Genomic DNA, 13,977 nt, shown 5'->3' on the forward strand with positions numbered 1-13,977 from the left:
AAAGAGAAACAGACTCAGAGACTTACATAGAAAACGAACTTAAGGTTACCAAAGGGGAAAGGTGGGGGAAGCAGAAATGAGGAGTTTGGGATTAACATACACACACTAATATACATACATACACACACATATATTTAAAAACAGATAATCAACTGTGCTCAACACTTTAATAACCTATATGGGAAAAGAATCCAAAAAAGATTATTTATATATACATATATAAAATGAAATCAAGCTGCTGAATCAATCAACCTACCACAAACAACACTGTAAATCAACTATACTCCAATATAAAATAAAAAAAGTTTTTAAAGATTTTAACACCTAAAAAATTGAAATGATTATGTATTGCTTACAAAATAAATAAATAACATATATTGGTATAATCCAGTGAAGAGGGAAGGATAGGAAAAGAAAAGCCAAACACACTGTATGCTCACATTGCTTTTTATTTCATTAAACCCAAATTATTGCAAACATCAGTTTCAGAACATTTTAGGGAGATGTTTAAACAAAAAGGCAACAAGAGATGTAATACACATACCACAGATTAAAGTAGTTCAGAGAAAGTTTAAAATATTCTTTGACTGATGGAGATACTGAGAAACCACACAGTCTGAAATGAAAATAGCGAATACAAGCAAATAGTACATATCTGCTTTTTAACTCTTCAAAATTTAAACGGTGCAGGTTAGCGAAAGCGTACGAGATGGGTACTGAAAACGCTAAGTCTAACGTCTGAACACTCGGTCACATGCCTTCCAAAGCGGAGCTCTAACCAGAGGCCTAACTGTACCCTGCTGGCCTCTGCTCCCATCTAATACCTGAACACTCTCAGTCCCTTGCCTTCCAGAGGGGAGCTCTAATTACAGTCATAATTGCACCTTGTTGACCTCTACTCCCACACCTCTGAATTCTGTTTATTTCTTAGTCAAAGGAAATTCTGCTAGAGATCTAGGACCAGGATTAGAGACAGAATTACTATTATCCACTCCCAGGATAAATGGTGGAGATGTTTGCCCCAAAAGACCTCTAATTCCCTGATTCTCTGCCCAATACAAACCCTTTAATAAGTGTACACTGCCATTTTAAAGCTTGCGAAAGGGAATGTCGTATAACCCTGGACTTCATTCTCATATTTCCTACAAGCAGAGAGCAAGATAAGAAAGGGGTCCCTCAAGCCAAGAGGCATCTAATTAGAGACATGTATACCTAACATGTACTACCAATTAATGACATGAATGATTTTGGGAAATGAATTAGGGACGTTGCTTTGATTAAAAGGCTACACTACAAAGTCTGTGTCTTTTATCCTTAGCTCTAATTCAGATACTTTACAATAGATAGTGGTTAATTTTAACTTTTGAGAGTAAACATTTAGCCTGCATAAGAGATACCTTTCCATAAAGTAAACATCTTATATATATTACAGTTTCTCTTTTAAAAACAGCTCTGCTACCCTTCTGATGCCCCTAAACGTTAGTGTTAAGAGGCCACAGCTGCATTTTCAGAGCCACTGAAGTATCAGATATCCCTTTGCGGGCAAACACATCAGAGTGAGTAGTACTCAGTTAATTCAAAGCTGCGTTGAACTGCTGGCTCTCAGATTTTACCTTGCCTAAGAAGCACCTGGAAGGCTCCGTGAAGTTCAGAGCACTCAGCTCCCCCACCCCCAGAGTTTCTGATTCAGTGGGTCCGGGGCAAGGCTGAGGCCAGGCATTTCTAACAGGATTCCAGGGCTGCTGGTCTCTGGGTCAGACCTTGTAAACCACTCGTCCACCTGCTAATCCAGGTGCTCTTTCAGGAGCCATGAGCCCAGAGCCCACGTGGTACTAAACTCTCCGGGGCTCTGTCCCAGGGGTTGTCCGAGAGGAGACCCACCTCTCGCTACCTCCTATATTGCAGCAGTAGCCCCCTGGCAACTAGAGAGTCCTTAACACTACTTGCTTAGCATTTCGGTTTTGCTGGACAGGGATGGCGCATGTTTCCTACTCTCCCCAGAAGGGCTGCAGTCTGTGTGTCCCCGGATGCCCTGGACCCTTACCCTCAGGGCAGGACCCGCGCCTCTGGGGGACCCAAAGCCACAGCTACATGTCCCTCCCCAGGAGGTCTATCTCATCCAGCAGGAAGTCCATGTCCTCCCGGCTGACTTGAGGGCTGATCACGACCTGCCGGAAGAAGTTGACCTTCCCCCGGTGGGGCTGGTAGCCCAGCATGAGGCTCCCCTTCTTCATCATCCGCTCCTTAATGGCCGGGGCCACCTGCACGGGAGAGGAGGGAGACAGTGAAAGACCGGAACACTAACTGTCACGACTGCGTCGCACCCAGGCGCTGGCGGCTCACAGCGCGGCCACTGGTGTGGAAGCCACACGCACACAGCGAGGTTGGCATTAGTAACAACCAGCAGCTGAGAACTTCCAGCACATGAGTCAGGCACCTTAGATAGATGAATTCACTTAATCTTCACAGTAAGTCCACGCGAGAGATACTATTAACATGCCCTTTCTAGGTGAGGAAATTGAGGTGCATGGAGGTTAAATAAATAGCCTGAGGTCCTATGTTTAGTAAGGGGGAGAGCTGAGATTTAAAACCAGATAGTCCCACCCAAGTCCTTGCTCAGAACCTTAAATCACGATGCAACACTGTCGCATTAAAAACAAACCAGTGTCCGCAAGGGTCACACTTTCAAAGGTGTCAAATGTTACATACCAAATTTGTCAGAACTAAAAAATACATCAGTTTAGGGAACTCAAATAAAGATCAGTCAGAGATGGATAAAAATCACCCAAAATAACAGCCATGCCTTGACAGTCTACCAAGGAAAACACTAAAACAGGTGCTATGTGCAGTTCTATTTTGAAGACTACCAGTTTACTAGCTTATTCATAGGACATATTGGTTTATTAATAGTAAATAGAAACATTGTGTCCTTTATTAAGAGTGTACGGTTGGTAATAAAATAGGAGCTACATATTTGAAGGACTTCTGGTGAACACAGGGAGAACAGGCCATGAACGTCCAAAGGCACATATTTTTCTACTTCTCCAATTCCATTTTAACTCACAACTGCTGAGCGTGTCCTAAGTGAATATGGGGAGAGAGACTGGAAGGAGTGTGTGTTCTCTCTTGTCAGGACGTGGGGTTAGCTGATAGACAGGGAGAAACACATACGTAGCTAAAGTCAGACGCAGTATGGTGTAAGATGCCTGAGGTGAGGGGCACGAACCTCCATTCCCAGGACGCTTCTCAGGGTGTGACCACCCCACCCCACCCCACCCAGCACCACGCTGGTTTCAACCACACCTATGATTTGTCAGGTACTTCCCTAAAGACAGGCCACACTGCTTCATCCAGCTCTCAACTTAGGGATCTGTTCAAAGCTTCTGGGAAGATCAATGCTTCAGACCTCTGGAGATCTATGTTGGACTCAACTAGAATCTTATCAATGGATGTCCAACGGTTCTTTTCCCTAAAGGATTTTTTCATCATGTGCTCATTTTAGAATCTAAATCTTATAACACATGGACCATGACCTGCTTAAAACAGCAAAAGCAAAGACCTACTAAGCTCAGTCACACTGCCATTTCAGTGAAGGACTGAATGTGTCATATGGTATGAGGAACACAGAAAATACATGAGTTTTAACAAAAAGTGACTGTAGAGAAAGAAGATGAAGCCAGAGGTCATGTAAGTGAAAAAATACAGACCATCAGATTCTATAAATTTTGGGAAATATGTCAAAAATTTTATCTTGAACTTTTTAGAGATGAGGCAAACAGGTGAATTAGTATCACCTCCATCCTCTTTGCAAAACTTAGAGGCAAAAGTCCAGTGGATTATGACGCTGGTAGGTAACTCTATGCATGTCCATTTGAAACCCTTCAGCTCTTAGTATCTATTTTCTTCCAAAGTTGTTTATGCAAGTACCATGTCTTATTAGACTATAAAATCTAGTGAAATAATACATAAGCAAATGAAAGTGAAGAAGTGTTTTCCATAAAAACTAAGTTGAATCCTTTGGAAAGACCAGATAAGGGGAAAGAGGGTACTGCCAAACATTACTGCTATCAAGTTAGGTCTGATGGAAGAACAATTAAAGCTTTACAACAAAGCTTTGAGAGTCCAGGCCAAGTCTGCACACAGCTGGCTGCGTAGGTGCTGAGCACGCTCTCCGTATAGACGCCTGAGCTGGAAATGACAGATGATTTCTGAAGAGTGCAGTTTATACAAGAACCGTAGATGCCCTCTGAGCATCAGACTTCTGCTCAAGACAAGTCTCATTGGCTTTTGGAAATCTTTACTTGATGGGAAAAAAAAAGTTCTATCAAAAGATGTAGAAATTGAAATGCACATAGATGTGTTTTAAGTTAAAATATTTAAGTTATGTATGCATCACATTTTTTCCCTAGGATTATTTGCTTTAACTTGATCAATCCTCGTTCCCTTAGGTAGGTAGGCTTCTAGTGCAGCTGGGGATGCGAATGTGCATGTATGGGCATGCATGTGTGTATTCATGTATGTGTATGCATGTGCACTTGTGTGTATGTGTGTACCCGTGGGTGTGCATGTGTTTGTATGCATTGTGTGCATGTGTGTGTGTGTGCGTGTGCATGCATAACCACATGTAATTTAAACTTCCAAGCCCCCTCTGTCATTTACAGCTCTTACAATCCTTCCTATTCAGTCACAGGGCAGTGCAGAACTGGGGGGCTGACTCAGGCTCACGCCAAAGGCACATTTGTTTCTAATTCCCAGACTGAGTGGGCTCTTGCCTGTAACCTGCAGGTGTGAGGTTTAGGTATGAGAAGGCATGACCACAGAGCCTGTGCTCACCAACCCCAGGAAGACCTGGTCCATGTGGACAAAGGTCTGCCCAGGAGAGGCATAGACTATCAGTTCTAGAGCTAACAGCTTGTGGTTCTGTAGATTTTTTATTTAAATAAAAATATCCCTTGTATTTACCTCCATCTTCCTCTAGGCACCCAGGGTATGACCTGCTCTGGCTTATAGCCAATTTTAAATTTCAAACAGGCATGTTCTTGGCTCAAACTTAATTTGCATTGTCTACTCCTATTTACTTTTCCTCTATTTTTCTTAACCAAATGATAACTCATGCCTTACCTTTGGAGAGCAGTAGAATTCTGATTCTGGCCCCTAATGTTATCAGGGGCTCACAGGAGACGCTTATCAGGTCTGCATTTCTTGTAAGCAAACCCAAAACACCTTCTAACGTGAGCAAGAAGATAAAACTAAGAGGGCCACTCGGATGTTTTAATGTAAAAATATTTTTGATCTTTAAATTCTTATTCTTTGCAAGACATAAAAATGTGCTTTCATGGGCAGAACACATGGCCCAAGGACCAAACTTCTGAGACAAATTCTGTCAAAGATGTTCAAAAATTATAAAGAAATGACTATCTCTGTGAGTCAGAGAACCAGCCTAGTAAGGGTTTGGCAGTAACAGCACACATCTTATCTTTGTACCCATGAATATAAGCTTAATTGCAATAGGTCAGGAGGGGAAAACTATCTTTGTTCATGAATAAAAAATGGAAAAAGTAAGCTGTAAGCAACACCAAGGCTGGTATTCATTAAACCTGCAACAAACTGAATGGGCGACAGTAGTACTGATTGTTACTGCTGTTGTGGGTGGTGTTACTGTTAAACATTTTACCAACTCTAAAACCTGAAGGTGCTTTCACATCTCATTCTCATGAACCCAAATTAAAAAAGAATCCACACTTTAGCAATTTAGAGACCAAGAATGTTCTCCTTAACAGCCAGCTTGTCACCTTTGAACTTAAAAAAGAAAAAAAAAAAAAAAAACACTTCCTATTCATAGAGCTTCAGTCATAATCCAGCACTGGGCAACTCGGAATATTCTCCTTTGCTGATCACAGCAGAGAAACAGTCCTAATCCGACAGGATGGAATATTCACAAGGGAAAAGAAAATATGCACAAACTAAATGTAAGCATTCGAATCTCGCCTCTAAATGGAGCACACATGGAGGAAAGCAATTTGGTTGGAATAAGATTGCTTTCCAGCTCTCAATTATCTTACTGCTGGTTTTCCTTCAAATTGTAAATCAAATTCTTTTCTCATGCCTCAGTGCACTTGTCCCTGCATCTTAAGTGGAGGAAGATCCTGACATTTCTATTTGGTTGCACAGGAACTTAATCGACACATTTCTGTAGGATTTCTGTCCTCCCCCCCCACCCCCACCCCTACCTTAAACTATGTTTCAGCAGTGATTTAGCCATTTAAATAGAATTCTGTTGTCACACCCCTGCCACATAAAGCAGCATCTGGTATTTAAAAGTTGTTTAAACCCAAGGGGAAAAAAAAAAAAGACAACTCTCTCCTTCTGGTCAAGCACAGTAATTTGATAGCAAATAACTGACCAGGTGTTACCACAGCCTTTTATTAAAATAAAATTCTCATGTCTGTAAAATGACATTTCTTCTTGAGAATGTGTAATTTATTTAATGTTAAGCAACACGTTTTTTTCCCAACATACAGTGTTTATTAGACTCTCTGTAAGGAAGTTCATTTTTTCCAGTCCGTTACAGACAGACATTTGTGAAATACAATAAAAGTGAATTACTAAATAAAAATGAAAAAAGACATAAAAACAACAAGGTCCTATTGTATAGCACAGGGAACTATACTTAATACCCTGTGATAAACCATAATAGAATATGAAAAATAACATATACATATAACTGAGTCATTTTGCTATATACCAGAAATTAACATTGTAAATCAACCATACTCCAATAAAATGAATTTTAAAAATTTTTAAAAGACACAAAAAGAAAAGTAAGAAGGTAAAAAGAAAAAAAAAGATAAAAATACAAGCTAAATTAGTTTTAAAAATCAACAGTAAAGTTATTGCTATTACAAAAGTTTCTGAACAGTTACTCTGGATTCCCATACTTTTCTTGTCTCAGACTGGTAACACCCAGCTCGCTGATCTGCAGGGGGCTAGAGACCACATTTTGAGGACTGAAGCTCTGTTTTACCTCCCTCAGTTCCTTAGGGGTGTACATCATTTTAGTTATGAATCTTGGTGTTTTTGCATACTTACTTCTGCATATTCACATAACCTCCATACCATTTTGAGACATGTTTCTGTTTTCCACTAAGCCACTGTGCTACAGCTTATCTAAATATGTCCCACTTGTTGAATCTTGGAGCTGCTCCAGTTTAAATGGCATTTCCATGAAACCATGAGCCTAACTGTGAAACCTCTAAATCAGTTCTTAAAAGTCTGGTTCAGAGATTATAAGAGTAAATGTCTCAAAAGCTTCTAGACTTCAGGATCTTTATACAACTTTCCCCATCATTTGCTATAGGAGTAAGATAGTCACATTTTCACCTGATAGACATGGGTTGTACAACACCCAGAGTGACTGAGAAGATAAGCCCGTGATGAAAGGAAGTGATCCTTTTCAGCAAATACAAGGGACGAAGACTACAGACATGTCTGCTGCGACTCTGAGACAGCAGCATCATTCCCAGCTTCTAATAAGTCTAGCGAGATCTGTGTTTGTTAAATTTCCCCCTGAATTGATGTTCTTCCGCCTCAATTTTAGAGCTGTTTTCTCAACTTCATTTTAATTAGATCTTCATTCGCTAATCTCCAAAGATTCTTTAAGGAGTAGGAGGCTAAACTCATAATAACTTGGAGTGGAAAGGTGGACTAAAAAATTGGAGAATAAATTCTAAGAGTTTTATTGTAATTGATACTTTAGGATTATCTTGTCTAAAAGAGAGCTAGTTATATTGAATGCAGAAAATTATCTACATTTTTTTCTATGAAAGTCACTTGAAAGAGTTTTTTATTTCTTTGTATTAATGTTTATATTAAATTTCACACATCTTTGGCCTCTTCTGTATTTCCCAGAACAGAGTTAATAGCCATGCCAAAGCCACTCATTACAACACAGGGTTAAGGAAATTAACACCAAGAAAACTTTATAGTGGGTGCTTATTCAGCTGCTATGTTGAATGTTAGCTGTTCTAGCTCTAGGGTGACAAGTTTTCTTTTTTTCTGTAAAATGCCAGACAGTAAATATTTGGGGCTTTGTAAAGTCATACACGCTCTGTTGCAAGCACTCCACTCTGCCACTGTATCATGAAAGCAGCTCTGGACAATATATAAACAAATGAGCATGGCTATTTAGGAACTTGATTTAGGGGCAATGAAATTTAATATCATATGATTTTCAAATGTCATGAAATAGTAATTGCTTTTCATTATTTTTCAACTTCTTAAAAATATTAAGCCATTTGTAGCTCCTACGCTGTACATAAAGAAGTGATAAGCTAGAGTTCGTTTTGGACATAATTTACTAATTCCCTGGTCAAAATGGAAAAAATGTATCATGATATGTAAAATCTATCCCTTATAAGGAAAAAGTGAATGAAAATTAGGTTCCCTGGGCTTCTTTCAGAAATTTTGAATTGAGCCAGGAAATGAAGAAGCTCTTCCTGGCCCTTTTTCTCCGGCAAAGCATTAACCCAGAGCCACAGACAGGTGGGCAGGGTGGCCACAGTTATTCTTGAACCATCATTAACAAGTAGCTTGCTTTATATTGTCTTCCCAAATCATCTGGGTTATGAACCTGAGGTGAGTTCTTCTGAGTAGGATATTAACATTTAGCTCATGAAAAGGGTTGGTACAAAATGTCCACACTTGATACCTGGTACCTAACACAAAAATGTTTACAAAACCTATAATAAGCTATATAACTCCTTTCCCCTTTAAGTCACTTTTTGGGTATAGTCTGGGGACATCCAAGATTTGCTGAGCAGACAGAGATGCAGTGCAGATCAAAGTTGGGGCCAGAATTCTAGTCCTGAGGAGAACTAGCATGACTAAACCATTCAGAGAGCTTGAGCGGGCTTTCCAGGTGCCTTCCTTCCGAGGTAAGTGCAGGCCAGCCCAGTGACGATCTAGGAGGCACACAGAGCATCCCCAGTGCACATAAGCCGAAGGCCAACCAGTCATTTGGGAAAAGCTACCCTGAAGAGATTCCCCAGGCAGTCCTGAATGCCCTGTTTTGCTGTTGATAGAAAATAAGATGTGAGAAAAGGAGTAGCTCCTGAATTTGTGCATGAATTTCTCAGAACTCTGTCTCCATAACTAAAGCATCATGATGGTCCTTACATGAGCCAGTAAATGGAAGGTTATCAGAACACCTATAACTGAATTATAGTCTAAACACAGATTTGCATCTCATTTTCCTCTCAGCATCTATTAAGAAATGAGATGTATTCTTCAGTGGAAAAGTGTTCCATCAATTTTTGATCATGAAAGAGCTCAAACATATAAACACTTTCTAAAACTTAAGTGAACATTTTTATCTTGATTTCTTCTGACTGTACACAAGAACTGGCTTTTCCACATTTTAAAATTTGTATGAAAACACAGAAGACTGCAAATAACCAAGGCTGTCCTGAGAAAGAAAAACACAGCTGGAGCTATCAGGCTCCCTGACTTCAGACTATACTACGGAGCTATAGTAATCAAAACAGAATGGAACTGGCTCCAAAACAGAAATACAGATCACTAGAACAGAATAGAGAGTCCAGAAATCAACCCATGGACCTATGATCTATTCATTTATGACAAAGTAGGCAAGAATACATAATGGACAAAAAAGTCTCTTTAATAAGTGATGTTAGGAAAATTGGACAACTATTGTAAAAGAAGGAAATTAGAACATTCTCTAACCATACAGAAAAACAAACTGCAAATGGATCAAAGACCTAAATTTAAGGTTATTTACATATTATTTACATACATTTACACTATAAAGCTCAGAAAAAAAATATAAACAGAACACTCTGTGACATAAATTGCAGCTGTATCATTTTTGATCCACCTCCTAGAGTAATGAAAATAAAAACAAAAATTTTAAAAAAAGAATGAGACTGGAGAACAGTATGGAGGTTACTTAATAAACTAACCATATGACCCAGAAATCCTACTCCTGGGCATATATCTTGAGAAAACCACATTTCGAACATATTATGCACCCCTATGTTCACTGCCACACTATTTACAATGGCCAAGACATGGAAACAACTTAGATGTCCACCAGCAGATGAGTGGATAAAGATGTGGTGTATACTCACAATGGAATACTACTCAGCCACAGAAAACTGAAACGATGCCATCTGCAGCAACACGGATGGACCTAGAGGCTATTATACTAAGGCAGACAGAGAAAGACACATGTCTTATGATAGCACTTCTGTGTGGAATCTAAAAAATAATCCAGATGAATTTATTTACAATAAACAAATTCATGGTTATCAAAAGGAAAAGGTCAGGGGGAGGCATAAATTAGGAGCTTGGGATTAAGATACATACTACTATACATAAAACAGATAACCAACAAGGACCTACCGGGTACTACTGTGTATAGCACAGGGAACTCAATATTCTGTAATAACCTATATGGGAAAGAATCTTAAAAAGAATATATATGTGTGTGTGTGTGTGTGTGTGTGTGTGTGTGTATCTATGTTTGTATAACTCAGTGGTTTTGCTATCACCTGAAACTAACACAACATTGCAAATCAACTATACACCAATAAAATTGAAAAAACATTTTCATTTTCATGGGTTTAACACATTTCTGCTGTTTGGATATATGTGAAATATTTATAAATGAACACTATTATAGCAGTGAAACTTTCAATCAAAGAAAAAAGAGAACTGGCTTTTCCTTTACACATGCAGTTCAAAACATATTGAAACGGATTTTGAATTAAAACTAAATATAAATTCTCCAGTTTGCAACCTCTATATTACACAGGGAAGTTGTTGCTAAATGAGCAGCTATTGAAAGAAAGCATTTCCTTACAATCTAAACATGCTACAGTCCAAAGGAGAAAGTGATTTTTCAGTCTTGTACAAAAAGTTCCTTGTGGTACTGGTTAGCTTTACATCTTTTAAATGGAGTAAAAGGAATCTCTTATCCATTACTAAAGTAATAGTTGCTACCTCACAATATAGAAACTGTTCCATTGTATTTCCAAGCACGCTGGAGTAATTTGCCCCAAATGTGATATTCTATATAGCATAGGCATTTGCCCTCCTAACATAGTTTGCTTTTGTCTATAAAACTGTTCTGAGCTCACAACCTTAAACTGCAGAAATATTGTTTATGGCTGATCCCAAAAGCAGTTTCCACCTCCCCCCGACCCCCATCAAGGAAAAAAACAGTATCTGCCAGAACATTAATGCACTTCCACATTTCTAAGAGCGTTTCTGACTCAAAGGTGGAAAACCATGATATTATAGTGCTGGATACATGATCACGGGTCTACAAACTCTGTTCAAAGCTGGGTCTTCACTTTATTTTTCTTTATATCCCTCAAAAGCTAATGCAAATCCTTGCCAGGAAATAATGCTATACACTTGTCAAAACTCACAGAACTGCACACCTTAAAAGGTGAACTTTACCTAAAGCTTGTAAATTTAGAAATGAATAAATAATTAAGAGAGAGCACACAGATATGTGAGATGAGGCAAATAACTTCCGTTTCTGGTGCTCCAATCTCCTTACCTCTAGGCAGGAGATGATAATAATAGTACAGACCTTTTCCTAGGATTGATAAAATATGGAGTATGATATTGTGGGTGAAGTGCTTAATGCTGTGAACAGGCAGTCTGCGATGGAGATTAATATTCTCACTCAAGAAGAGTCTGGAAATACAAATAAAACCCACAATGGGGGTACCACCTCACAAGGGTCAGAATGGCCATCATCACAAAGTTTACAAACAATAAATGCTGGAGAGGGTGTGGAGAAAAGGGAACCCTCCTGCACAGCTGAAGGGAATGTAAATTGGTACAGCCAATTGTGAAGAATAGTATGGAGATTTCTTAAGAAACTAAAACTAAAACTACCATATGATCCAGCAATCCCACTCTTGGGCATATATGCAGACAAAATTTTAATTCAAAATGATCCACACACTCCTTTGTTCAGAGCAGAACTATTCACAGTAGCCAAGACATGGAAACAACCTACATGTCCATCAGCAGATGAATGGATAAAGATGTGGAACATCTATACAACGGAACACCACTCAGTCATAAAAAGAATGAAATAACACCACTGCAGCAACATGGATGCAAGCAGAGATTATTATAGTAAGTGCAGTCAGAAAGAGAAAGACAAGTACCATGTGATATCACTTACATGGGGAATCTAAAATATGGCACCAATGAACTTACTGATGAAACAGAAACATGGACACAGATAACAGACTTGTGGCTGCCAAGGGGAGGGGCTGGGGAAGGAGGGAGTGGGAGGCTGAGGTCAGTAGATTTAAGCTTTTATATGTAGAACGGATAGAAAACAGGTCCTGCTGCATAGCACAAAGAACTATATTTAAAATTTTGTGATAAACCATAATGGAAATGAATATAAAAAGAACATACATGTATGTGTGTATATTATATATATATATATATATATATACATATATATATATAAAACTGAATCACTTTGCTGTACTGCAGAAATTAATAACACAGCATTGTAAATCAACTATACTTCAATAAAAAGATATTAAGACTCAGAAGAAAAAAAAAAGAGAGCCTAGAGAACAAAATCTGGAAAGGAAATGGAGCCTGAATCAGGATGTTTCTTTCTAGTTCTACCACGAGTTGCTTGTCCCAATGCAAACCACTTACATTCTCTGTAGGTTTGAAAGGTCATGCTGACCACCCTTACGTGCTGTAAAGGGCATTTTGGACATGGTAGTACTTGAAGCTTTTCTTCATGGTGGACAGTGGAGACTATTGGAAACTGTGGCCTGAGGCTTTCTGGAGGCTCTGCAGCACATAAGATCAAATGGACTTGAACAAGGAAGAACAAACCTGACTTTATGTTAGATCTGTCCCTTTTGCTTTAACCTTTGTGCTCTGTTGCTGGTGCTTACTCACAGTGACTCTGCACATTTTGTTACAGGATGTTGCCTACAGCCTGAAACATACAGGAGAACCCATTCTCAAGATTCTGAACTTTAAGAATCTGTTCACATACAGAACACAGAATGACATGTGTTTTGTTGGAGGTTTACAGGAGCATCGTGATCTGCCCTATGTGACAGCTGCAAGAATGAAGAATTCCAGAAATTTGTAACAGCTAACCAGACCCCTTTCTCACAAGTTTGCCTTTAAAAGTGCTGGCTGACACCCTTTGGGTAGTCTGGGGTTTCTTTGGGCACGGGCCATCCGTCACCTTACATGTCCCTGTGATAAATCTTTTCTCTGCTCCAAACTCCAATGTTTTGGTTCGTTTAGCCTCATTGCATGGCAGGCACACAGACTTTAGTAACAATACCGCTATACTGATTGACTAGAATTCACATAAAATTATAGAGGATTTCAGCTGAGCTGTGACTGGGTTAACATAATCTTTCATTATGTTTGAATTTGCAGTTTTTCTTTTGTATGTTGGAGCCATCTTTAGAAGCTAGCAAGTATTTTTCAATGCCCTCATTCAATTTCTATGTCCCCTCCCCACACTTAATTTGCCTGATGACTAAATAAACTAGCTCTATCCACATTACCGTGGCCAAACACCCAGTGTTCTCTGCCTGTCATTATCAACAGCACTCCTTTTCACTTGGAAGAGTGTCTGAGTCTAGATGCTAAGTTGTATGGTTTAAATTAACCATAAACAGACCGAGAGACTAGTTTATGGACCAGGGATCCGACTCCTGAAATTCCACATGACTCTGGACAAGCATTTAATTCCTCTCGGACTTATAGTTTTCTCCTGTGAAAAATGATAGTCCTTGTAGGACTGTTATGTGGACTAAATGAAATAATATACATAAAAAACCAAGCATAGAACTGGCATCTGCTAGGCACTCAGTATGAACTTGTATTATTGATTTCTTAAAATGAATTTGCTTTTAATTGATTTACAGTCACACTTGGCCT

The 13,977-nt window shown here is 39.1% G+C and overlaps 1 protein-coding gene across 2 annotated transcripts in view; it reads right to left on the reverse strand.

Moving 5' to 3' along the window:
* Positions 1-436: 436 nt before the first annotated feature.
* The window catches only part of GADL1 (glutamate decarboxylase like 1), a 179,030-nt gene continuing 165,489 nt past the window's right edge, over positions 437-13,977 (reverse strand). For both annotated transcript variants that reach the window (XM_043886404.1, XM_043886406.1), the window contains exon 15: positions 437-2,261. In XM_043886404.1, coding sequence (XP_043742339.1) covers positions 2,088-2,261 — 174 coding nt within the window. In that variant the 3' untranslated portion in view covers positions 437-2,087. The remainder of the gene's footprint in view (positions 2,262-13,977) is intronic.

This window comes from Cervus elaphus, chromosome 24, assembly GCF_910594005.1.
Source record: "Cervus elaphus chromosome 24, mCerEla1.1, whole genome shotgun sequence".
NCBI lineage: Eukaryota > Metazoa > Chordata > Mammalia > Artiodactyla > Cervidae > Cervus > Cervus elaphus.